The sequence below is a fragment of the Pinus tabuliformis genome, chromosome Q (genome assembly GCF_031772625.1).
Source record: "Pinus tabuliformis cultivar Carrire ecotype Pingquan chromosome Q, CPIR1, whole genome shotgun sequence".
In the NCBI taxonomy this organism is placed as follows: domain Eukaryota; kingdom Viridiplantae; phylum Streptophyta; class Pinopsida; order Pinales; family Pinaceae; genus Pinus; species Pinus tabuliformis.
The window spans coordinates 1,147,969,619-1,147,993,802 of NC_142296.1; the positions used below are offsets into that span (position 1 = coordinate 1,147,969,619).

At 33.0% G+C, this 24,184-nt stretch overlaps 1 protein-coding gene across 1 annotated transcript; it reads left to right on the forward strand.

The window, feature by feature from the left end:
• Positions 1-6,523: 6,523 nt before the first annotated feature.
• LOC149223659 (21 kDa protein-like) lies at positions 6,524-7,372 on the forward strand. The gene has a single exon (XM_089383375.1). It carries the CDS (start codon positions 6,589-6,591, stop codon positions 7,225-7,227), a length of 639 nt encoding a protein of 212 aa, XP_089239501.1. The 5' UTR covers positions 6,524-6,588; the 3' UTR covers positions 7,228-7,372.
• Positions 7,373-24,184: the final 16,812 nt, after the last annotated feature.

Sequence of the window (24,184 nt, forward strand, 5' to 3'; positions counted from 1 at the left end):
GCAGTAACATGTCACATCAACAGAGTGAGACATGGAAAGAGATCACATTTAGTTTCTATATTGATGTCCCATGGAAGGAAAAGTAGCTGCCAATAAGGTTGACATGGTAGTGTAGTAGTTATGGGAGAGCATGGATGCATAATGACTTTTGGTGGAAACTCAACGTTTGGTATATGACCCTAGCAACTTATGAACCAGGGAAATGTGATATTTTAGATTGGCAAAGATGTATTAGACCATGAAATTTATGGTTGTGTAGGACATTGCTTCAAAGATTGTTGAAATTGTAGAACTGAGGAAGCAACTCTCAATATTTGAAGGAAAGTTTGGGGCCTTCACGAAAGGGGTTTTCACACTCACCATTTTATTTAAAGGTACAACATGGAAGGAAGAGTGCACAAAGGACATGGATGGATCAAGGGGATTGAAAGGTTCCTAGGAAAATCCTATTTCGGTGCCTGAGGACCTGTCCTACGCTCACCCTTTTTGGTTGGCACTCCAAACTCATGGACTCTAAGTTTTGTCAAGGTGGAAGTAACTCCAGGACCTCCCTAAGAGAATTACCCCTCCAATAATAAATTCTAATTATGCTTATATTATATTTCTTATGAGTCATAGTACTAAGTGTTATGAGATACCATTAGTCCCATTTAAAGCAGGCAATCAAACAAGCTACAAAGGCTTTTTGATGTTTAGAGATTACCAACTTTTGATATTGTTTATATCCCTTCTATTATTATTTCTATTGATGCAGACTTTCTACAAAACTTAGTTTCTTTCATTATAACTCCCTACAATTTGTAACTTCTTATATTTTATTTCCGAGGAAAAATTTAAATTTTAAAAAATGTTTAAAACAAAAATCAATATTTAATTATATTCAAAATTTCACCTATTAAATAACATTAATATTTAAAAAAATAATGTTATTTAAAAAAAATAATTTACAAATACATTATAGGTTCTTAATATTGATAAAGGATAATTAACCAAATTTATACATTAAATGAAAAGTAACATCCTATCAGTTTATATATATAGTTGAAAATATTAATTAACAAAAGTTATTAAATAATTATTTTTTAATATGGAGTAGCATAGAAGCTAGAAATTAAATAACGAGATTCGGGAGCGAGATGGAGGTAAACAGAGCATGCGAGAGGGAAAAGCCCGCGACAGTGGTCGATCTGCTCCACCGGTCCCTCACAACACAAGAGATCAGAGAGGTAACTTGCGCCAGATGGAAGAAGGGGAATTAGACTGCATGTGTCTGGGCTACAATGCTCACTGCAATCCAGCAGAGCATCAGTAATGGGGAGGTGTATCTCGAACAAGGACTAGAAGGGTCGTTTCGGAGCCATTGCTCTTTGCCAGAAGAGTTAGGGCACAAAGCGATCTTCATCTAAATACATTTGATCATTAGATCTGAACCTCAATTTTTCTGCGAATAGGATGCGGGATAACTTACTTTTCCTTGATCCACTATGTAGGGCTAGATATGAACTAGAAGCACTGCGACAAGGCTCATATTTCAGTTTTTTTTTTTATATGGGTGTTCTGCTGCATTTGAAGGCATACTGGTTGGAAGCTCTCATCACATTCTTGGAGAAGCACAACTCTTTGACGCTGGGGACAGATCTGCCTTGATCTAGCGGGAAGGATAGATAGTATATTCTAAGACTCGTTGTCACATATAAGACATGTGCTCACAAAGGTCATTTGGAGTAGATCTGCACATTATTACACCACTGTCTACAAAGATGCCCATCAACGAGGTATGGTATGCTAAAAATATTAGACCCCACATATCAGATCTCATATTTCCACACATTTTGTGCACATCTAACTGTAGTCAAGGCGGATCCAGATCTATACTGGGGACTTCTAAACTCCTTTCATTGGATCTACCCTCACATACAATTGAACACAAAGTAGCAAGGTGAACACAAAGTAGCAAGGAATGTATAGTCATCGATTGTGGCTGTAATGCAGTCCACGCTACAAAAGCCATAAATCCCATACGACACTAATCCAGATCTGATCAGAAACCCTTCCAATTTTTTCTCAAAACTCCTCATGTAAATTTTCATTAGTATGGGTACATGGTTTAGACAAAGGTTTCACAAATGAAGCAAAATGTCATGCAAAATCTTGGTTATCCATCTATGCAGGATAATCAGAATCTACATGAATACAACTTTGTTTTTGCATCCACCATCATCCTTAATCTAAGATTGAGAGGCAGAGCAATGGGATTTAGTAGATCAAAGCAAACTCGAGGTATTGCTGGCTCTAGCTTATCAAAAGGAGCAGAACCAAACCAAGAACACATGAATGGTGGACTATCCTACAAACACATCCTACACGGAAAATCAACATATACATCTCACACAAAACAAACACACAATATGCTCGGTTCCTACATAGTGGAGCAAATGAATCATGTCACAAAACTGAACATAGGCATTCCAGAAACAAACGATCTTTGCACAACTTATGAAGCACAAGCCATGATCTGTAGATTCAACAACTTCTGGCCAAAAGCAATGGATCTCTTTCATTGGATATTCACAAATTGGAAAACAAATTGTGAAATGCCCCTTTTCTCCAAAAGTTTTTTTCATTGTAAAGTTTGCATCATCGGAGGATCGATAAATTATCCTTCAGGAAGGCCCATGGTTTTGTGGATCAACGGGTATTTTCATTACTCCATGGTTCCCAAATTTTGATGCAAACACCATGATTGTATCCAGAATGTCAGTCTGGGTTTGACTTCATAACCTTCCCCTACATTTCTGGCATAACCAAGTGCTAGAAGGCATTGGGACTATTTTAGGATGATACATAAAAACAGACACACAAAGAATGGAGGAACAAATCTATACTTTCGCATGAATATGCATGGAAGTGGACCTTAGTAAAGGCTTGCCGGATCACATCCAAATGATACACAACAAGAAGGGCTGCACCCAGTTCTTAGATTTCGAGAACATAGCCTTTACGTGTCGAATATGCCAACAAACAATACATCTACAAAACGTGTGCCTTGAAGCCAAGAAAGAATCAAGAAGGAAGAAGAAACCAAGAAAGCAGCCCAAAGGATGGAAATTTCCCCCAAATGAGCCAGATGAAAAAAGCACCCATTCCCAATGTGGAAAATCAGAATTTGCAAGAAAAAGAAGGAAAGGGGGAAGCAACACAAGAACTAACTCATTTACATGTCACTACGACACAACTAGCAAGGATACTATTCTAGTGGATTGAAACGTCATCATGCATTTGACAACTCTGATTCATACAAGGAAATTTCAAGAATAAAAAAAGGAAATTAGTAGAATGAAGATAGGTTGAAAAAAAAGAAACAAAGAAAAATTTAACCTTTTCTCTTCATTTGTTTAGTTGATTATTTTGTATAAACCTATGATCACACAAGAACTAACTCATTTACATGTCATTATGACACAACTAGCAAGGATACTATTCTAGCGGATTGAAACGTCATCATGCATTTGACAATTCTGATTCATACAAGGAAATTTCAAGAATAAAAAAAGGAAATTAGTAGAATGAAGATAGGTTGAAAAAAAGAAACAAAGAAAAATTTAACCTTTTCTCTTCATTTGTTTAGTTGATTATTTTGTATAAACTTATGATCATCAGTCTTTGACTAGATGATAGAATGTTTTCAAATATTTGCAACATGTAATTTTGTTTTCATTAATAAAATTATATTTTTTCCCAAAAGATAATTATTTTTGACATAAAATTACTTTTCAACTTTTCAACTTTAATGAAAACTAGCATTATCCTTCTGAACGTATGAACTTCAGTGACAAGTGGGAAGTGTGACCGTGAAAGTCTTCGAACACATCTTTCCACTCAGCGCCCGACATTCAATTTGGTGTGAGATATAGTTGTAATGGATAGTCAAAAAGCGAGCTTAACTCAAAATGTTTTTTGCATATTATATTATGGAAAACATTTATAAGACCAATAAAATATAATTGCAGAGTTTGTATATTACTAAATATTAATTAACATTTATAACAAAAATAAAATTTAATTATAAGTTTGTATATTACTAAATATTAATTGTACCAATTGCATTTAGATATATATTTTGAAGATAAAAATATTGCGTTTGTTGTTTCTCTCTTTCTTTTGTTCTTTGAGTCTTAGCAAATGATTTTTTCACAATGCATGCTTTACATCTTTACAGGGGATGTTCATACAATTCTGTTTTTTGAGTCCTAGGAAATGATTCCTTCATAATGCATGCTTTACATCTTTACAGGGGATGTTCATACAATAGGGTTTTATCTATCTCTTGCCAAACTTTTGGTCATCTTTTCTGATTTCATACATTGTGCAATGTTTAGTCACATATCTCTGCTTCTCTTCCCTTTGTGCATGCTTTCAAGAGATAAAGTTTATGATGAGGATTGGTTATAGACTTCTGATTCTATGTTTTAAGTTCATTTTTCAGACAAACTATATGTAGTATGTAACTGCGATATTAATACAAAATCTTTCAAGAGATAAAGTTTATGATGAGGATTGGTTATAGACTTCTGAGTCTATGTTTTAAGTTCATTTTTCAGACAAACTATATGTAGTCTGTAACTCATCCGATATTAATACAAAATCTTGTTTTTTTCGTACTGCAAAAAAAATAAAAAAATAAAAAATAAAATAAATAAATAAATATGATCTGTATATGTGTCGATTAGAAATATTTATTTTGAATTTTATAATTAATAGCTTTAAATGTAAATGTTTTTTGGATTTGATTTAATATTAAAATTGTGAAGATATTTAATAGAACTCCTTTTTTTTTAAGGAAGAAAAATGGTTTTCTTTGAATTGGTGACAAGTTACCCTGTACTGAGGATAGCATTTAGTAATGAAAATTTTAGGTTTTTTTTTTTAAATAATAGTAATGAGTTAATTAGTAATGACTATCCTAATTAATTATTTAAATAATATTTTCTAGATAAAATTTATAATTTTATAATTTTTCATTAAATTTTAATAAAATTTTGTTATTTTTGGAATGAAAATTTTAAGTTTTTTTTTTTAATAGTAATGAGTTAATTAGTAATGACTATTCTAATTAATTAATTAAATAATATTTTCTACTATATAAAAGATAAAATTTATAATTTTTATAAATTTTCGTAAAATTTTAATAAAATTTTGTTATTTTTGAGTTTGTATAGCATTTAGTAATGAAAATTTTAGGTTTTTTTTTTTTTTTTTAAATAATAGTAATGAGTTAATTAGTAATGACTATCCTAATTAATTATTTAAATAATATTTTCTAGTATATAAAAGATAAAATTTATAATTTTTCATTAAATTTTAATAAAATTTTGTTATTTTTGGAATGAAAATTTTAGGTTTTTTTTTTTTTAATAATAGTAATGAGTTAATTAGTAATGACTATCCTAATTAATTATTTAAATAATATTTTCTAGTATATAAAAGATAAAATTTATAATTTTTATAATTTTTCATTAAATTTTATAAAATTTTGTTATTTTTGAGTTTGTTCATCCATTATTCCCATTCTGTAAGTTGGAGAAAGCCTGTTTCTGTGTGAAGTGAAATTTTACCTTATTATTTAAAAATTATTAATAAAGAATTCCAAATAAAATAGATTTTATTAAATAACAATGATGTATGAGTCTACATTACCAATTACCAATAACAATAATAACTTGCCCACTACTTCTTTGTGTTGGGATAGCATTTAGTAATGAAAATTTTAGGTTATATTATTTTTTTTAAATAATGGTAATGAGTTAATTAGTAATGACTATCCTAATTAAATTATTTAAATAAAATTTTCTAATATATAAAAGATAAAATTTATAATTTTTAAATTTTTTTATTAAATTTTAATAAAATTTTGTTCTATTTTTTGAGTTTGTTCATCCATTGTTCCCATTCTGTAGATTGAAGAAAACCTGTTTCTGTGCAAAGTGAAATTTTACATTGCTATTTAAAAATTACTAATAAATAATTTTAAATAAAATAAATTTTATTAAATAACAATAATGTCCCATAACAATGATGTATCAGTCTACATTACCCATTACCAATAACAATAATGACTTGCCCACTACTTCTGAATAGCAATGATGCCTGTGCCCACTACTTCTGACTACTGAATTATGATAAGTGGTCGGAAATAAGTTTTACCACGGTTTAAAAACAAGTAATTCCACTCCATCCTGGTACACAGACGGCCGCAATGCCCTTGAAAGGCTTCCTACGCGGATTTCCGAGTACGCCGCTTATAGAAACTGGCCGGTTGTTTAAGCGGGCCTAACTTGTTATAAAATTTGAACCCTCGTGGAAAGCAAGTGAGAGTGCAAAACGTTACAGGATTCCCAGCGACATTATTAAAGATCCAGTACAGTGTCACCGACTATAATACCTCGAAAGGCGGCAATAATCTGGTCAACTCCCCTATTTATAGGGAGCAGAGCAATAAGCATCCCTGCAATTGTCTTCCAGCGCTTGTACTCGCATTCACTTAGTTTTACATATAATCATTCATTCTCTTAACGAGTTCGAATCGCCATGGATCAATTCGTCACTATTCTTTCTGTTTCTGTTATTACATTTGCTGTGATACTGCCTTCAGGAGCAGCAGCAACAACGGAGGACGTGAAGTATCCCGCGTACTATACCCACAAGGATATCGCGCAATTCATTAAAACTTCGTGCAAAGTCACTCTCTATCCGCAGCTCTGCGTTTCGTCGCTTTCTTCCTACGCGGGGCCTCTCAAGGCGAAGCAGAGCGATCTCGTGAAGGCGGCCGTGGTAATCAGCCTGCTTAATGCTCGCAACGTTTCTGTCTGGGCCGCTGGCCTCAAAGCCAGAGGCGCCATGATGAGTGAAAGAGAAAACGCAGCGCTTAAGGATTGCATTCAGAATTTCAGGGACACCACGTACGAGATTAGAGGATCTCTGATGGAGCTGAAGCACTTGAGGCCGCACACTTTCAAGTTTCAGATGAGTAACGTCCAGACGTGGATGAGCGCGGCCCTCACAAACCAGGAATCCTGCCTCAATGGCTTTCGGGATCTCAAAGCCACCGGGAACGTTACGGCCATGGTCACCGGCCGCGGCAAGAATGTGCGCAAATTGATAAGCAATGCCCTTGCTCTCTTCAACGCCTTCGCTGCCACCGGAGGAGGAGATGAGTTCCATGTCTGAAGCCTTCAAGGGCTCCCCGCCTCAAATAATATACTTAGTATTTCATAGAATCTGTATACCATAGTTTTTTGGTTCTGGGCTTGAGCCAACATTTGGGCCGGTGATATACTAAATGTTTTGGGCCTTTTTCGTGTAAATTCCGTTATGGTGATATAATAAATGTTCCTTAAAATAATTTCTTATGAATGCATGTGCGCTTTTGCTTTGGAAGGTATATGATATCTTTAAAATACATTTATGAAGGTCGGGCCGGTTTGGGTGAACAAGTGCACGGGCTTGGTTCAATATTGTCCCTTGGCTGGGTTCAATATTGTTGCTGGGCTACTCTCAGCAGGGAGGTTTGTCTTACAGGTTTTGTGGGCTATTTTGAGATACTCTGTTAAGTTTAAGGGTATTTTTTATTTTTGAGGTTAGAGGTTTAATTTACAAATCAATATGAGGGTATTTGTAAGTTTGTTTATTTTTTTTTAAGATAAAAATAAAAAAATAAAAATTATATTTTAAATAGAAAAATAATGTTGGTTATAATTAAAAACAATGGATATATTGTTAAGTAATTAGAAGTAAAAAAAAATGTGTGGATCGAATTTTAAATCTTATACTTTTTTAAAATATTTCAAGAAGAGATTTAGATAAACTATTCCAAAATCTATGTTAACTAATTTATGTCGATATCAACTTCTTATATATCTATATATAAAATAATTTAAAATTAAATTTTTTATTTGATCTTATATATACTTTATTTAGCATTCAAAAATACAATTTAAATCATAAAAAATAACAATTGTATTTTGTACTCTAAAAAAATTTACATGAGAAAAAATTAGATCCAAATTTTTTTACACTCAAATTATTTATAAATTTAAAAACACATTCAGAAACTATTTTAAATAACTTAAATTTAAGATTTTGCCAAAAGCATCTCATAGTTAGACTGAGATAGGTACATGTTGTTTGCACTGTCTAACTATTTAAATAACTTTTACTTAAAGCGCATACTTAGTTGTTATTATTTATCTATTCCACCTTTTGCTATTTTTGCAATCTTATGTAAAATTTGGTTAGACTTTTTAATTTGTAAAATTATGAGTTTAATAATGTTGTACTCTCAATATTTTAAGTTTTTGTTTTAATATGTGATTCTCCCGTTTGAATTTGCCGTACAAACATCCCCTCTTGTATCGTGAGTCAAACACGAAACCAAATAAATAACAGCTTTTGAAAACCATCATTTCTATGCAAGACACTCGCAAGGTGGGGTACGACCATAGGTTATCTTACTCAGCTCAAAGTCTTAACTTGTATTTGTACGAGCAACCATCATGTTAATTTTTATTTGTATACTTGTTCATTTTAAATTGGTGGTGGATATAATTATTACTCATCGTGGATTATTATTATTTAAATATAATTATTTGGATTGATTTATCATTATTATTTAATAATAATGAGATCACATTAAATAATTTTTTTAATGGTTTTTAAAAAATCTAAATTTTTGGTTTTGGAAATTTGTCTAAGTTTTGTGTGGTTAACTTATGTCTTTATGTTTTAAGAAGATGAAATAAGTAAAAAGTAAGGTTAAGTCTTATTCCAAAACCAAAAATACATTTTAATCAAAATGTGATTTTTAAAAGAGGTAGACTTTTACTTTTTCGAAATCTTTTTGGGTTTTGTGTTGTTAACTTACTTTTTTTATGTTTCAAAAAGATGAACCAAATAAAAATAGTGTTAGGCCTTACTCCAAAACCAAAAATAAATTTTAATAAAAACAATACTCACAAGAAAGCCAATATCTTTTGTGACCATTATTAAATTTATATCTCTAATACAATTTTATGTTTTTTTAGTAATATTTAATCTTGATTCCATAACAAAATACTACCCAAAACTATTGTCCATGAAATATGTATATAGTTTTATTTACAATAAAATTACTTAAAAAAATAATTTCCTTTACAAGAAAAATAATTAGCAATTGCACCAGATGTTGCAAAGGAAACATCGTAAGGCATAAATTCCAGAATCCTGACATATAAAAAATTCAATGCAAACAAAAATTTTAAAAATAAAAAACATACTTAACATTTTATCATTAGAAATATCTTCTGCATTCTACATGTCCATTCTTTACCCTTTTACATTACAAAGTTATCAAATTTATCTGAAACATTTTCTAACATGAATCATATCCCATAATATAAAAGAAATTTAAAATAGAAGAAAAAATAAAAAAAATGGACAAATTTAGCCATCCTTCTATTTTTATTGTTAATATAATTTTTTATTATTATAAATAAATAAAATTTTAACTTCTTTTGAAAATTATTGTGAGTGTGAAATAATTTATACTTCATTCAAAATCCATTTTCAATGCAAAGGAGTGAATTTATTATTTTATCAATTTTTGATGAACATGTCATTGAATTTTGAATTGGATGAACACTGTCATTACATATAATTTTTTTATAAAAATAATGAAATGATTGGTAAGTATTACATTGAAATTATCATTTGAACCAAATTAAACCATTTTTCATATTAGATTTTGAAATGATCATGATATTAAGTAATATTGGAAGATAAAACCTTATCACCAATGGAAAATAAACAATTTTCCAGTCTAAATTACCATTTGTAGATGAGTGGACCATGTGAGATCTATTTGTGGGAAATATCAAGAGATTCAAAATCCATTTTCAATGCAAAGAAGTGAATTTATTATTTTATCAATTTTTGATGAAGAACCTGTTACCATTTGTAGATGAGTGGATCATGTGAGATCTATTTGTGGGAAATATCAAGAGATTCAAAATCCATTTTCAATGCAAAAGAGTGAATTTATTATTTTATCAATTTTTGATGAAGAACATATCATATTGGATGAACATTGTCATTACATATATTTTTTTTTTATAAAAATAAGGAAATGATTGGTAAGTATTACATTAAAATTATCATTTGAACCAAATTAAATAATTTTCATATTAGATTTTGAAATGATCATGATATTAAGTAATATTGGAAGATAAAACTTTATCACCAATGGAAAATAAACAATTTTACTGTTTCTAAGAGTAGTGTGATATACTTCATGTTTTAATATTGTTAAAACAATTGGCATGGAAGACCTGTTGGACAAAGTTATAGAACTTTTGGATTGGAGAAGTGAGAAAAATGCAATGGCAATTGTTATCCATGGGTTCAGGGGAATGGGAAAGACCACCCTTGCAAATGTTGTGTATGCAAGACTCTTCGACCAAAATAATACAAAAGGATGTAAATATGCCATGGTTAGATTTTTTGGAGACATAGAAACGAATCCAAATGTAACGAAGTTGCAAAAAGATATAATAAAATATCTGAGGATGAGAAGAAAGGAAGATGAAGACGCTATGCCAAATATTAGAACATTTGAGCAAGGGCAACAAGAAATTGGCCTCTTGTTAAAAGAGGAGGTGGCCTTCATTTTTATTGACAATGTTTTGCTCCGAGAGAAGGTTGAACAAGGTCGAGATGCAATCGAACAGCTTCTGCCTCAGAATATGGGGATTGCAAAAAAACTGAGGTTGCTTATCACTGCACGTGATAGTAATGCAGTGAGAATGCACGAAGAGCAAGGAATACAAACAAAATTCTATGCTATTGAAAGCCTTGTCGATGAAAAGGCAATGGAGCTTTTCAAGCAAAAACTGGGTGATAAGGAGAAGCAATTGCATTCCAGCCAAATGAACGAGATAGTCAAGGCATGTGGAGGAATTCCAAAGCTTTTGACTGTGGTAGCAGGATTCATAAGTTCTGAAGAAAATGCAGAAAAAACTTATAGAATAGTGATGGAAGAGAGAAAAAAACTGGAACGGTGAAATTGGTGAAGATACATAGTGCTACATCTTTGCCTACGAAAATTTTGAAAATAGTTTGAAAGATCCATTTTTGGACATTTGTTGATTCTTTCAAGGATGGGACTAGGAAGCACTTTCAAATATTGTGGGAGAGCAAGAACTGAAAAAGCTAGAAAAAAGAGCGCTTGTCACCCTAGATGTGAAAAGCATGACTGTAAGGGTGCACGATGTCATCCTGAAAATTGGTCTCCAGAAATCAGAGGGAGAAATATTCAGATTCTAGGGGGTGAGATACTACCTTTGCTTCTGTGGGAATTGGGGTAACTCACTTCTACATAGGTCAACTTAACCTAGGACTCAACCTAAGGGATAGGGACCATTCATTACCAAAACTCAAATGTGATTCAAGTCAATCCATCTTTCTGTCACACTGATATACACTAGTTTCGGTCTTAGATTGGTTGGTCTGGTTGGTTAGTTGCTTCGCGGCATCGATGGGGAAAGGGGTTTGGTTCCGTCTATTGGTGAAATGGAGGGAACTTAGTTGGTCCTATTGGTTAGTTCGGTTGCTCCCGCCTACGCAGCTCTGATTTGATTACTATCTGCCTTTGGATCTGAAGAGCATGGACATACCCTTGGTAGACGAACTCCATTGGTTGTAAGACCCTCTCCATATATACGAGATTATAGATCTTGAAGGTTAATGTCCTGGGTAAACTCAATGCAATAAACTGTCATTTATGGCTCTGTCACTAGTTATGGAATGAGTCCAACTTAATCATCTACGACAAGTGAAATTTGAGAGTTCTTAAATCAGAGGGAAGATGAGGTACGCAATCTATCAACTCACAAATATATGCCATGCATAGTTTTGTCACTCCAACAACTTCTACCTCAGAATATGGGGATTGCAAAAAAACTGAGGTTGCTTATCACTACACGTGATCAAAGGCTTATGGTCGAGTGAAAACAACGATCCATTCTATATACCCACATCAAAACTTGATTTGATGTGTAAATCTTTAAGAGTTCTTACACTTGGACCCTTGACAGATGTAGAGGGAAAATGTAAAATAATATTTGAAAAACTGGTTATTTTCAGTGCACAAATTTCCCATCTTCCTGTTGACGTGTCAATGTTAAAGGGCTTCAAGGAGTTGTGACATTTATGTTTCCAACCTGCAAATTTACAAAATCTAAGTCAGGGAAGTTTACATCAAGAACATGCTAACAGTCAAGAACATCAAGCTCTCAGTTCAAAGATTGTATGTTCCTATTTGGGGTCTGTCTAAAATAGGGGGCTCTTCTTACAGTTTATGGAAATTCCTTGCTCCTGGTCAAGAATAAGGAGTGGCTTATAGAATAAAGGAAGGTCAGAGTGGGTGGACCTGCGTGGGTGGACATACCTGCATGATAAATTGAGTGGATGGATATCAAGCCTCCCTGCCATCAGGTAGATCCCCCTGCCCATCAAGAAACATCATGCACAGTCAAAATATTTTTATGGTTTAACCATTAACAATGGTATCTACACTAAAATAAATTAAACTGGATGTAGCACCAAACACTCACTTTAAAGATGGATCCAAAACCGCCTTCGCCAAGCTTTCTTTGTGTTTGAAAATTAAGCATAGCTCCTCTCAAAGTTTGGTTTTTGAAAATAAGTTCCAGATTCGCTATAGTCGCTGACAAGCTAATTTCTCCTTGCACAAGAAATCTCAGATGATTTGCACAAGGAAGCTAAGAAATCACCAGAATAAAATCTTTACAAAACCCCCATGATATTTCTGATAATTATAAACTATGAGAAAGAAGATACCTGTTACTCGAGGTCTTTCTATCGGCGAGGGTGACAGTGAGATAATCAGAAGATTGAAAAATGGATAAACCTCGGAATGTAGGTAGCAGTTCACAGATCTGAATTTTGATCCAAGAGCTCTAGCAATGCAATTGTAATATATTTGCGACAACGCAAATTGTAGGTACACCTCCCACTCTTCTGTGGACAAAGCTCTCCAACACTGTGCCAAGATGTAGGTGTGCTCTGTCAAACTATAAGGGGCAACGTCTTTCTCCCCAACAAAAGGACTGGGACTCTTCACAGTTTTATAAAGAATATTGGGGAGAAAGGCCCTAATAGTAATTGTGAACTCTGGCGGATTGGTTTCCACACTATTGCAGAAAACATATTTTTAGTCGCTCTCATTGAAATTTGTGGAAAAATTATGACAGGTAATGTAAATGCAGTTCTTTTCAGAGGGAAACTAGTGTAACTTGAATAACATCGTAACTGATTAGTACCTATTTAAAATCAATATAATGGTCTAGACTATTTTAATCGTCTAACATCTAGATCAATGGCTCATGAAGGTACAGGTGGCCTGGGAGGAGAGTTATTTTCAAAGGGAACGCCTTACGACGTAATTAACAAAAACTGAGGAAATTGTATAAATAAAAAGAGGTTGTAGGAAAAACTCATATTAGAGTTATAAAAGATAGGCTTCCTGTCATAGTAATGTAAATCGAAAGGCCAACTGATTTTGTTAATGTAATGGCCTAGAAATTCTTGATGTTAAAATAAAGTAAATAATAACTTAATAACTAGACATAACATATGTCGGTGTGGATAAGAGGGTAGGAAGGCCAATCACCACGTCTTTGGTTCATTCAGTTACATCGGTGGTGTATATTGGTAGGTGTGGAGAGGCGTGACCTTTTTGTTGTGGAAAACATAGAACACTTGTCTTAAATATCATCTACGCTAATGTGGGATAATTGGAGATGTCATGCAGTGTGAATCCCCTTGATTCTTTATAGTAGCTTGGTTTAATTGATTGAAAAATACTGGAATTTCTAATTTCGATATTATTAATTGCTTCATTTGTTAATGTAAAACTCTCGTAATGATCTCCAACTTGAGATTATGGTTGGTTTTTCATTGACTTGACTTGTTCATGAAGGATTGAAGGGAGATATTCAATTCTTTGATAGAATCCTCATGCCTCTATAGGGTAAGTCACATTTTAGGAAGATCCTTATAATCCATTTGTTCATAGTATTGGTTCATAGGTTTGGGATGAATTCTTCCGAGGTGAGAAGGAAAAGGCATAAACCATTATTATGACAAATTTTATCACCTTAGTACAAAGCCTCATCGAGCACTCGAGATCAAGGGAAACAATGGAATTACCCCCATTGACAACTTAGTAATTGTTCACCTTAGTTCTTTGGATGGATGTTATCTCCACAATAAAGGTTCCTCCATAGGGGATGCTTACCCAAGAATTTTCAAGCTAAACACCCTCTTAGGATTGTGCTAAATAAACACCCAAGAATAGTAATCAAAAGGTTAGGTCTGTATAATATTGGGTATGAATTTAAATGACCTATGTCTAAGTTTAGAGGGCTAAGATAGTCCTAGAGTTGCTCAAGTAGATCCCAAACACATTCTTATACATTTAATTTAAAATTTGTTGTTATACATTAAGGTTTATAATCAGCACAATTAACAACATGCAAAATTTATGATTGCAATAGAAACACAACCTATGATTAATGATAGACAATAAATAAGAAAGGCCATTTAACTAGTAAATGAAAGAAAAGGTTGTAGGAATTATTCAATGGCTGAAAACCCTAGACATAAGTCTAAAAAGATTATTGAAAAAATAATAAAAATGATATGTTTCCTTTTTCAATTTAAATGATTCAAGGTCTAACCCTAAGACTATGCGACCCAAGGTATTTTTTGTTACTTAATGCATATTTTAATGTAACCTAACTTTATTTTAGCATATAAAGCATTAAAAAAGGGAAAAATATTTTATTTTAAAGATTAACTCAGAAAAGACTAGGGTGAATGCATGAAGATGGGTTACATTTTTGGGCCAAATGTGGCAATGAAATTTCAATTTTTTCCTCTTTTATCAAATTGAAGCTCTCAAAATTCAAATAAGCATTGTGAATTTTGATTCAGAGTGAAAATACAATATGTGGAGAATTATGTTGTTGTCCTAATGATATTTTTTCCAAAGAAAAATTAGTGTCATATAATCTCTCAATTTTCCATTAAATGCAATACTTGTCCTTGCAAATTTTCGCACATTGTAAGAGGTATGCGTGTGTTCATGTAGCATAACTTAGTCTAAAATGAATAATTTTAAAAACTAATGTGTATGAGCATGATCTACACAGAGTGAAAAAAGTTTTTCATATTAAGAAAATATTTTTTTTATGCAAAATTATATTTTTTATTATTTTTCGAATTTGGTGAAGTAATATTTCAGCTGCATTTTGTAGACACATGTGTTCGCGTAATATTTTTTCAACTCTTTAAATAAATTAAAAACCAAGAGTAAAATTTTGAAGAGGACTCATATACGAAGATAATGATATTTTTTGAATTTTTTTCATTTTGTATAGTTTATGTTATTGATTTTTTATTCAGGCCCTTTGAAACCGTCCAAAAAAATTTCAAGCATTATGTTTAAAATAAATTAGATGTAAAATATCATATGACTTTAAAAGTGTCAAACTCATATGCAATTGGATAGAGGATTGTTTCATGAATCCAACATGATCAACTCTGGCAATTAAGGACAAATTCTATCCTAAATCTACGAGGCTACAAAATTGGGTTGCAAACAAATCTACAGAACAGGTGCTAAAATTGTGATTTTTAGGACCTCAAGGGCTTGATCGAGCACTTAAAACACTTGATTGAGTGCTTTATTTTGATATTCAAATAACTCAATCAAGCTTTAATGAAACCCTCGATCTAGCCATGAAGGTGGTTAACTAGCGAATTGATCAAGCTATACGCTCGATTGAGCGTTTGCTGTCAACCTAAAAAAAGTGAGTCTAAATTCGATTATAGAGAAAAAAAAAACAACAAACATTCATTCATACAGAAATATCAAAGTGTGAAAGTTACATAAGAATTCACAACAAACATGGAAAATTGGAGATTTGAATCTAGAAAAGGAAAGAAATTTCCAATCACAGGAGAAATGTGAGAAAAAACTAGAGAAACAGAAGGTCATGCAATTCAAGAAATTCATGCAAATGTAGGTAATTCAAGTTGTCTCACTTTTCATATTACTTGCTCCATATTGTATGCATTAAGAAATATGATTGAAAAAGAAGTGGAGAATGAAACAATAAAACTAAGATAAAATAAAAACTGAAAGGAATACCATGTAGTTAAAAATTGAGATGTAACAACAACTAAAGAAAACCACTTGAAATCATGCAAATTATTAAAAACCACTTGAAACCATGGTTTATTGGATTTTTTTGAAACCACTTGAATTCATGCAAATTATGAACCACCTTCAGATTGTAATGGTTTAGGATAACCCACAAAAACTAAGGATGTAAATTAACCAAAGAAAACCATTGTAACACAATTTCCATATGTTATTTACATGAATTACAATTCACGGCAATTTATTTATAATAGGGATTAACAAAAATGGTTGGATCACATGGGTGCTCCAAAACTTATAAACATTAGTTTGATTGATGCTTGATATCCTTGTAGGAGTTAAAAGAGCGAAAATGTGTCAAGATCTAGAAGGAGAAAGAGTACCCCTCCTTCCAATGTGCATGTTGAGAAGACATTTTTTGTTAAACATACATAACAACATTAAATTTCCATGACATCCATCATCATATATAACATTTAATGGTTTCCTTGAATCCTCAATGATGATCCCTTCCTTTGAACACCTCACACGTTTCTTTTTTCAAGTCTCACATGAAGGTTATGATATTTTTTTAAAGAGAACAAGTTTTTTAAAGACATACAAAGTGTAGTGTAGACTCGTACTTGCACAAAAATGAGTGTATTAGTGCATATCACTATAATGCTTCATGGAAGTCTTATGTGATTAATCAACATTAAATTCATAAATAATAAATTCAAAAAAAATAATTAGCATTCACGTATTGATGATATGCTAGAAATGTTTATAATATTAATATTCTTAGATTGTGGCAATATAATGTTGATTAAATTCATCTAGTTGTTTCTCAACATGTAATCATGAAATATATTGCAAAGTATGGTTCAAAATTAAAAAAGAGGAACCTTATTTTAAACTTTGTTAAGATTTGATGAAAATAATTGAAAACATAAAAGAAATTGGATATCCATCTTTGCATGTGCATAAAAAGGGTTCCTTGTAGAAACATATAGTTTTTAAAATCCTCTTACCCCTCCTTGTGCCCTACTTGATTGTTGTGCTAAAATTTCCATGTACATTCTCACAAAAAAACACTCAAATAATTTGTGCCCCTCTTCACCACAAATGATAACAATGTACATTCATTGCTCATAAGACCTCGAAGCATCTTCCTTGTTCTCTAAATACACTAAAACCTATATCTCTTTATTTCTTTTTGTTTCCTTATCAACAATTTCATTGGTCTTCTCATACTTCTCATCTTACATTTTTTTTTTTTTTTTTGGAATTGTGAAATTATTTGTAGTTATGATAAGTAATTCCTTCAAGAAAGTTCTTCTTACTATTGTTTTATGGTAATTTTAGTTACACATTTTAAAATGCTAAATGATATGGTGCTTCTAATGAAGAAAAAATTTTCCAACTAATTTGATCTTGTATAGTAGACTTTCAAATATTAACATACTTAAAAACTAGTTGAATAGGTTCCTTCTTGTATCATGGAGTGTGTATTTATGTATTGTATGGTTTTTTAGTCACAAATTATTTTATAGTTGATTAAATTTGTATAAATTTATAGATATAGATTTTGTTTTCTCTCATGAAATAAACTTGGCCCTTCAATTTGGTAATCACTAGCTTGATTTTTCAAGAATCTCTCATTCTCTCAAATTCAAAAGATTTTCCATATCATTAAGTTAGTAATAATTCCCTCTGAAATATGTATTTAGACTTCCTATATAAGAATTTAAACTTAATTTCTATTAGTCTTTAGTTCATCAACCTTGCAAATTATTATACAATATCTTCTTCATAAACTTTGCTAGATCTTCATCCTCATCGCATTTTTGAGAGACTCTCTTTGGCTTCTTTAGTAAACTCTCCAATTATTCTAATTTCATTCATAATATGTATTCTTTTTTAATCACTTAAATATATTTCATTCTCTTCTCACAATCCCTTTTACTTGACATTGGATTTAAATAATTGAAATATTTGGTAAATGAGATATATGAACAAAAATGTAATATCATCCTTTTTACAGTAAGGATCACTTTTAGTTTGGGATTTATATAGCCTTTTGAAGAAATGGAAAATTGTTTCTAAGAAGAACTAATTTTGAAAAATGTCAAATGCTTCACTTGGTAAATGTGACTTGTTTTCAAACCAAACAAAGCTTAAAACCTAGATTCACTAGTAAAATTTTGGAGTTATATCTAACAATTGATCACCTTTATCACACACCCTTCAATCCTATGCCCAAATGGTTTTATGTTTTTTCATTTTTTAAACATGTGATGGGGAGAGCGTGAAGAGAGATTATTTTTTGTGGGACTAGACTACTTGGGAAATAGGTATATTGACAATTTGCTCTCCAATTTCTCTAATTTTATTCTTAACACCTATTCCTTTTAAATCATTTTTCTCTTTCATTCTCTTCTCACAATCTCTTTTTGTTGGTATTGGATTTTAATTCAAATATTTTGTGAATGAGATGTATGAACAAAAATATAACACCATCCTTGTTGTACTAGAGATCACTTTTAGTTTTTATAGTTTCTTGAAGAAACGAAAATTGTTGCTAATAATAAATAATTTTGAAAAAGGTCAAATGCTTCACCTAGTAAATGGAGAGATGGAGGTAGATGTATTAAAAAATATATATTTATGAATTTAATTTTTAATTTTTTTACATTTTTTTTGTGATTCGTGGAATCAGTAACATGTCAGTTCGCATACTTGTGTGACATGGGGTTGATCCCCGATGAATGCCACTATAACCTCCCCAAAGAATAACTCACAGGTAAGATGAGGTTTGAACCTATGACCTGCACAATGACACGAATGCCTTAGCAGTACGTTCGCTGGCCAACAAACTGTACCCTTTGGGGCTAATTTTTTTACATTATTAAATGAATAAAACAATTTCAATTTTTTTAGTAGTGTTGAGGCCCAGTTTTGCCTAATTTTGACATATTTCCTAGACTTTACCTCACCCATTTTGAAACCACACCTGAACCAATAGAACAACCTACTTCAAGGCCACAAGAACCTTCCTCATCCCATACGGTCCAGCCTCCTTTTCCAGAGAGGTTGGAAATGAAACTAAAACAACCCGAGTTTTATCTTGTGTCTGAACTAAGAAATGTGTGCATTAAGATCCCGTTACTGCAAGAAATCAAGGATATCCCAATTTATGCCAAAACAATGAGGGAGTTATGTACCAAGAAATCAACAAGACAAAATAGAGAACTCTCTACAATTCAAGTAGGTGGAAAGATTGCACGTTTAATGTCCACCAGATTTGTTACTGAAAAATATGCAGACCCCAAAATCCTTGTGGTTACCATCTTTATCAATGGACATCCCATAAAGAACACTTTAATTGATTTAGGTGCAACCATTAATGTGATGACTATGGAGAATTTATCTCATATAGGATCCTTTGACTTATTACCTACTCCCACCATGTTAGAACTAGCAGACAGGTCTAAGGTAAAGCCAGAGGGGGTATTAGAGGACATTGTCATCTCATTAGATTCTTGGGAGTACCCTACATACTTTTATGTTCTTCAACCCAAAACCAACTTGGGAGGGCATCCTTTGATCTTGGGGAGGCCGTGGTTAGCCATGACATATGCCTACATAGGGTGTAGGTTTGGAAACCCCTCTTCAGATCAGAAAATACACATTGGTTTGAAGAAGAGGAACATGATTCAGAATGTACTCGAACAGTTTTGACAATAGCCCAAGCTATGAGCCTTAAAGAAAATTCAGAAGAAAATTTGATAAATTGTTGTATTTCTAATCCTGATTTTCCGCAACAAGTAGAAGGGCAGTCTAGTCATAATTTGGATATCATTACTAATCTGCAAGATTTTCATGAACATATTACAACAACTGAACTACATTCAACCCTCTTATCTGCATTTCCTGCATATTCCATGACTGAATGGGGGAGTAAGGTAGTTGAATTTTTTCCTGAAAAACCTTTAAATATTAATTCTACCTTAACCCTTGAACAAGAAAAACAGTTAATTCAAGCATTGAAAAAATTTTCAGACACATTTTCTTGGGAATATAAAGATATGAGAGGCATTCACCCAGATAAATGCATTCATAATATTTATATAGAAGAAAATATTAGGCCTGTGAGGCAGCCACAAAGGAGGATGAACCCCACTTTAAGGGAAATTGTGAAAGATGAATTACAGAAATTGTTAAATGTAGGGTTCATCTATCCTATCTCAGATAGCCAGTGGGTATCTCCACTGGTTATTGTCCCCAAAAAGAATGGTAAATGGTGAGTGTGTGTAGATTATAGGGAACTAAACAAGGCTACCTTAAAATATCACTTTCCCTTGCCTTTTATAGATCAAGTGTTGAACACTTTAGCAGGGAAAAAGTATTTTTCCTTCCTAGATGGGTTCAGTGGATAAAATTAGATTAGGATAGCTCCAGAGGACCAGGAGAAGACAACATTCACATGTCCCTGGGGTACCTATGCATATAGGGTATTTCCATTTGGTCTATGCAATGCACCAACCACATTCCAGCGGGCGGTCCTTGGTATTTTCTCTAACCTTTTGCATGATTGCATAGAGGTCTATATGGATGATTTTATAGTTATGGGTGATACATTTAAAGAAGTTTTACATAATCTTGAGAAATTTTTGCAGAGATTTAGAGAAACTAATCTTTCATTAAGTAATGAAAACTCTTTTATTATTATGACTGAAGGTATTGTTTTGGGTCATCATGTTTCTGCTATAGGAATTAAAGTTGATCTGTCAAAGATTGAAGTTATTGAAAAGCTGCCCCCACCAACCAGTCAAAAGAGAGTTCAAAGTTTCCTTTGATATGCAAGCTACTACATAAGGTTTGTTGAAAATTTTACAAAGGTAGCCTCTCCACTGTTCAAATTATTGACTAAAGAATCTGAATTTCATTGGAATAATGAGTGTCAAGCTACATTTGATACACTCAAGGAAAAGATTTCTTTGACACTTGTCTTGAGAGGCCCATATTGGAAATTTCCCTTTCATATTTCCACTGATGCCTCTGATTCAGCCATAGGAGAAGTATTGGGTCAAAAGGAGGATCCTATAACCCATGCTATTTATTATGTTAGTAAAAATTTAACTCCTGCAGAACTGAATTACACGGTAACTGAAAAAGAATTCATTGCTGTAATTTACGCTATTAATAAGTTTAGACATTACATCACGGGCTATGAAGTTTTTGTACACACCAATCATTCTGCTATTTGATATCTCATAAACAAACCACTCACCAATGGCAGGATTACTATGTGGCTTTTGTCGCTGCAAGAATTTGACATCACAGTATTGGATAGACCAGGAAAAGAAAATCAGGTAGTTGATTTCTTATCTAGGCTCAATAGTGCAGGTGAGGATGTTCCTGTTAATGATAGCTTTCCTGATGAATTTTTTTTGCTATTTCTGTCAAAACACCTTGGTTTGCAGACATGGTCAACTATCTTGCTACAGTAAATTTGCCCCCTTACTTTTCATCTAATAAAAAAAAGAGGATTATTAGGAAAAGTTTTGATTACTCTTGGATTAGGGGAGATCTCTTTTTCACTGGACCTAATTTGATTATTCGCAGGTGTGTCAGGGAAGATGATATCTATGACATCTTGAGAGCCTTTCATGATGAACCTTATGGAGGAAATTTTGCGAACAAGAGGATAGCCTATAAGATCCTTCGCTCAAGTTACTATTGGCCAAGTCTTTTTAAAGATGCAAAAGAGTATGTTTGGAAGTGTGATAGCTGCTAGAGAATGGGATAGCCTGTACAATCAGACGATATGCCTTTGCAGCCACAAGTTCTCATAGAACCTTCTGAGAGGTAGGCTCTTGATTTTGTAGGTCCCATCAATCCTATTTGCAAAGGTAAGAAGTATATTTTCATTTGTACTGATTATGTAACAAAGTGGGTGGAGGCAAGAGCACTACCTAGAGCAATGGAGAAAGCAGTGGTAGATTTTATTTTTTCTGATATTTTTTCAAGATTTGGGGTACCTAGGGAGATAGTTATTGATCAAGGTACTAGTTTGTGTCAAAGCTTATGTAGGGAATTATGCAGAAATATCAGATTACTCATTGGAAGTCCACCCCTTACCATCCACAGGCCAATGGGTAGGTAGAATTAACAAATAAGGTGTTGGAGACAATCCTTACCAAGACAGTGCAATTACATAAGAAGGATTGGTCTGACCGACTTCCTAAAGCATTGTGGGCTTATAGGATCACATGGAGAAATACCACTGGCTTCTCTCCATATGAATTGGTGTATGGAAAGCAAGTTTTATTGCCCCTTGAATTTCATATTAGAACTTTCAAGATGGCAACAGATTTGGGTATAGACCTTGATGAAGCTCAGCAGCAGAGAATCTTGCAGCGCAATGGTTTGGACAAGATTAGGTAGGATGATTTTCAACATATTGATTTGGTCCAACAAAAACGGGCTAAATGGCATGACAGGGACATTAAAAAGAAGCAATTCAAAGAGGGAGGCTGGGCTTTGTTGTATGATTCAAAATTTAAGAACTTTAAAGGGAAATTCAACACACATTGGCTAGGCTCCTATGAAATTGAGAAAGTTTTTGATAATGGATCTGTTCGAGTTAAAACCATTGATGATGAGAATGTTACCTTATTGATGAATGGGCACAGACTCAAGCTATATCAAAAACCCTAATCTAAGGAGGAATTTGTGGAAGAAATTGTGAAGAAAAGAGAGTTGGAAATGGTGAGAGAAGGAGTCATTCCTTCCACTATCTCTTCCTGATTTCATGCTGATACAATGAGCTCACTTTATTTCTCCTCGTGCTCAGTAAACCATGAGAGAAATGTCTATTGGGTACAATTTTATTCCTTTTTCGAGCCCAATGGACTGTTACGGAAAAGGAGCCCCCTTGTAGTCTTCTTTTCCAAGTATTTCAGACTCTATAAAATTGAAATGTGGTGAGCATGGACTGCCCTGGGCTCGTTAAAATTATAGGCCAGTAAATCCTTTGAGATCCTCTTAGTTTTTTTTGGATTGCTCTTGTTGGACTGAAGTGAGATTTCTTAAGGCCCTGCTTCCAACAATGTTAGCCCATCGACATCAACAAATTATCTGGGTGTAAGATCAGAGTCTTATGATGCCTTGAAGCTTGTATGCCCTATTGACATGCTGTCTCACCAGAAACAATGGGGAATCACTATGGCTCCTTGACTGTTGGATCCTATAGGGGGTTTGACAACAGCTCATAAATTCACACCTAACAGGATGAATCAGGGTACCTTGGTCCTCACTCACATTAATGGTGATGGGCCTCACATTGGCTAACAATTGACCTTAATGGTTGGTAATCTAATGAGATCATTGCACATTCGACATCAATACCTTTAATCATGTGCAATGAACTGTACATAAACGAGGGAGAAGTGGTTTTTCTTGTAGAAGAATTTCCTGCAGAATGTTCAGCAGTCATGGTTCCATTTCCTGCAGAATGTTCAATAGTCACGGTTCCATTTCTTGTAGAATGCTCGGTAGTCACGGTACCATTTCCTACAACAATGTCTTAGGTTTCTTGAAGAACAAAAGTCATAGACAGAACATTAATTTAAATTATTTGATAAAGTACTGACAAGTTTTACTATTGGTTAAGGTCATGAATTATGAGATTATACATCTGATTTAATTTTTAAGTGGGTTATCATTTCAAGAACAGGCAAACGTCATCCAAGGATTGGACCATTGGAAGGTAAGATCGGTAAGGTACTGTCAGTGACACGACAGTTAAGGTAAGAGGTAATTGATGCAAAAAAATTGTATGATTTTAAGCTATGGTGACCCTTGCAGAGAAACGCGGTCGTAAACTGTTGCATCATAAATATTCTCTCCATGCTCGATTAT

What these genes read in the sequence shown, in the direction of transcription:
- LOC149223659 (XM_089383375.1), top strand. Translation starts at nt 6,589, where the DNA reads ATGGATCAATTCGTCACTATTCTTTCTGTTTCTGTTATTACATTTGCT.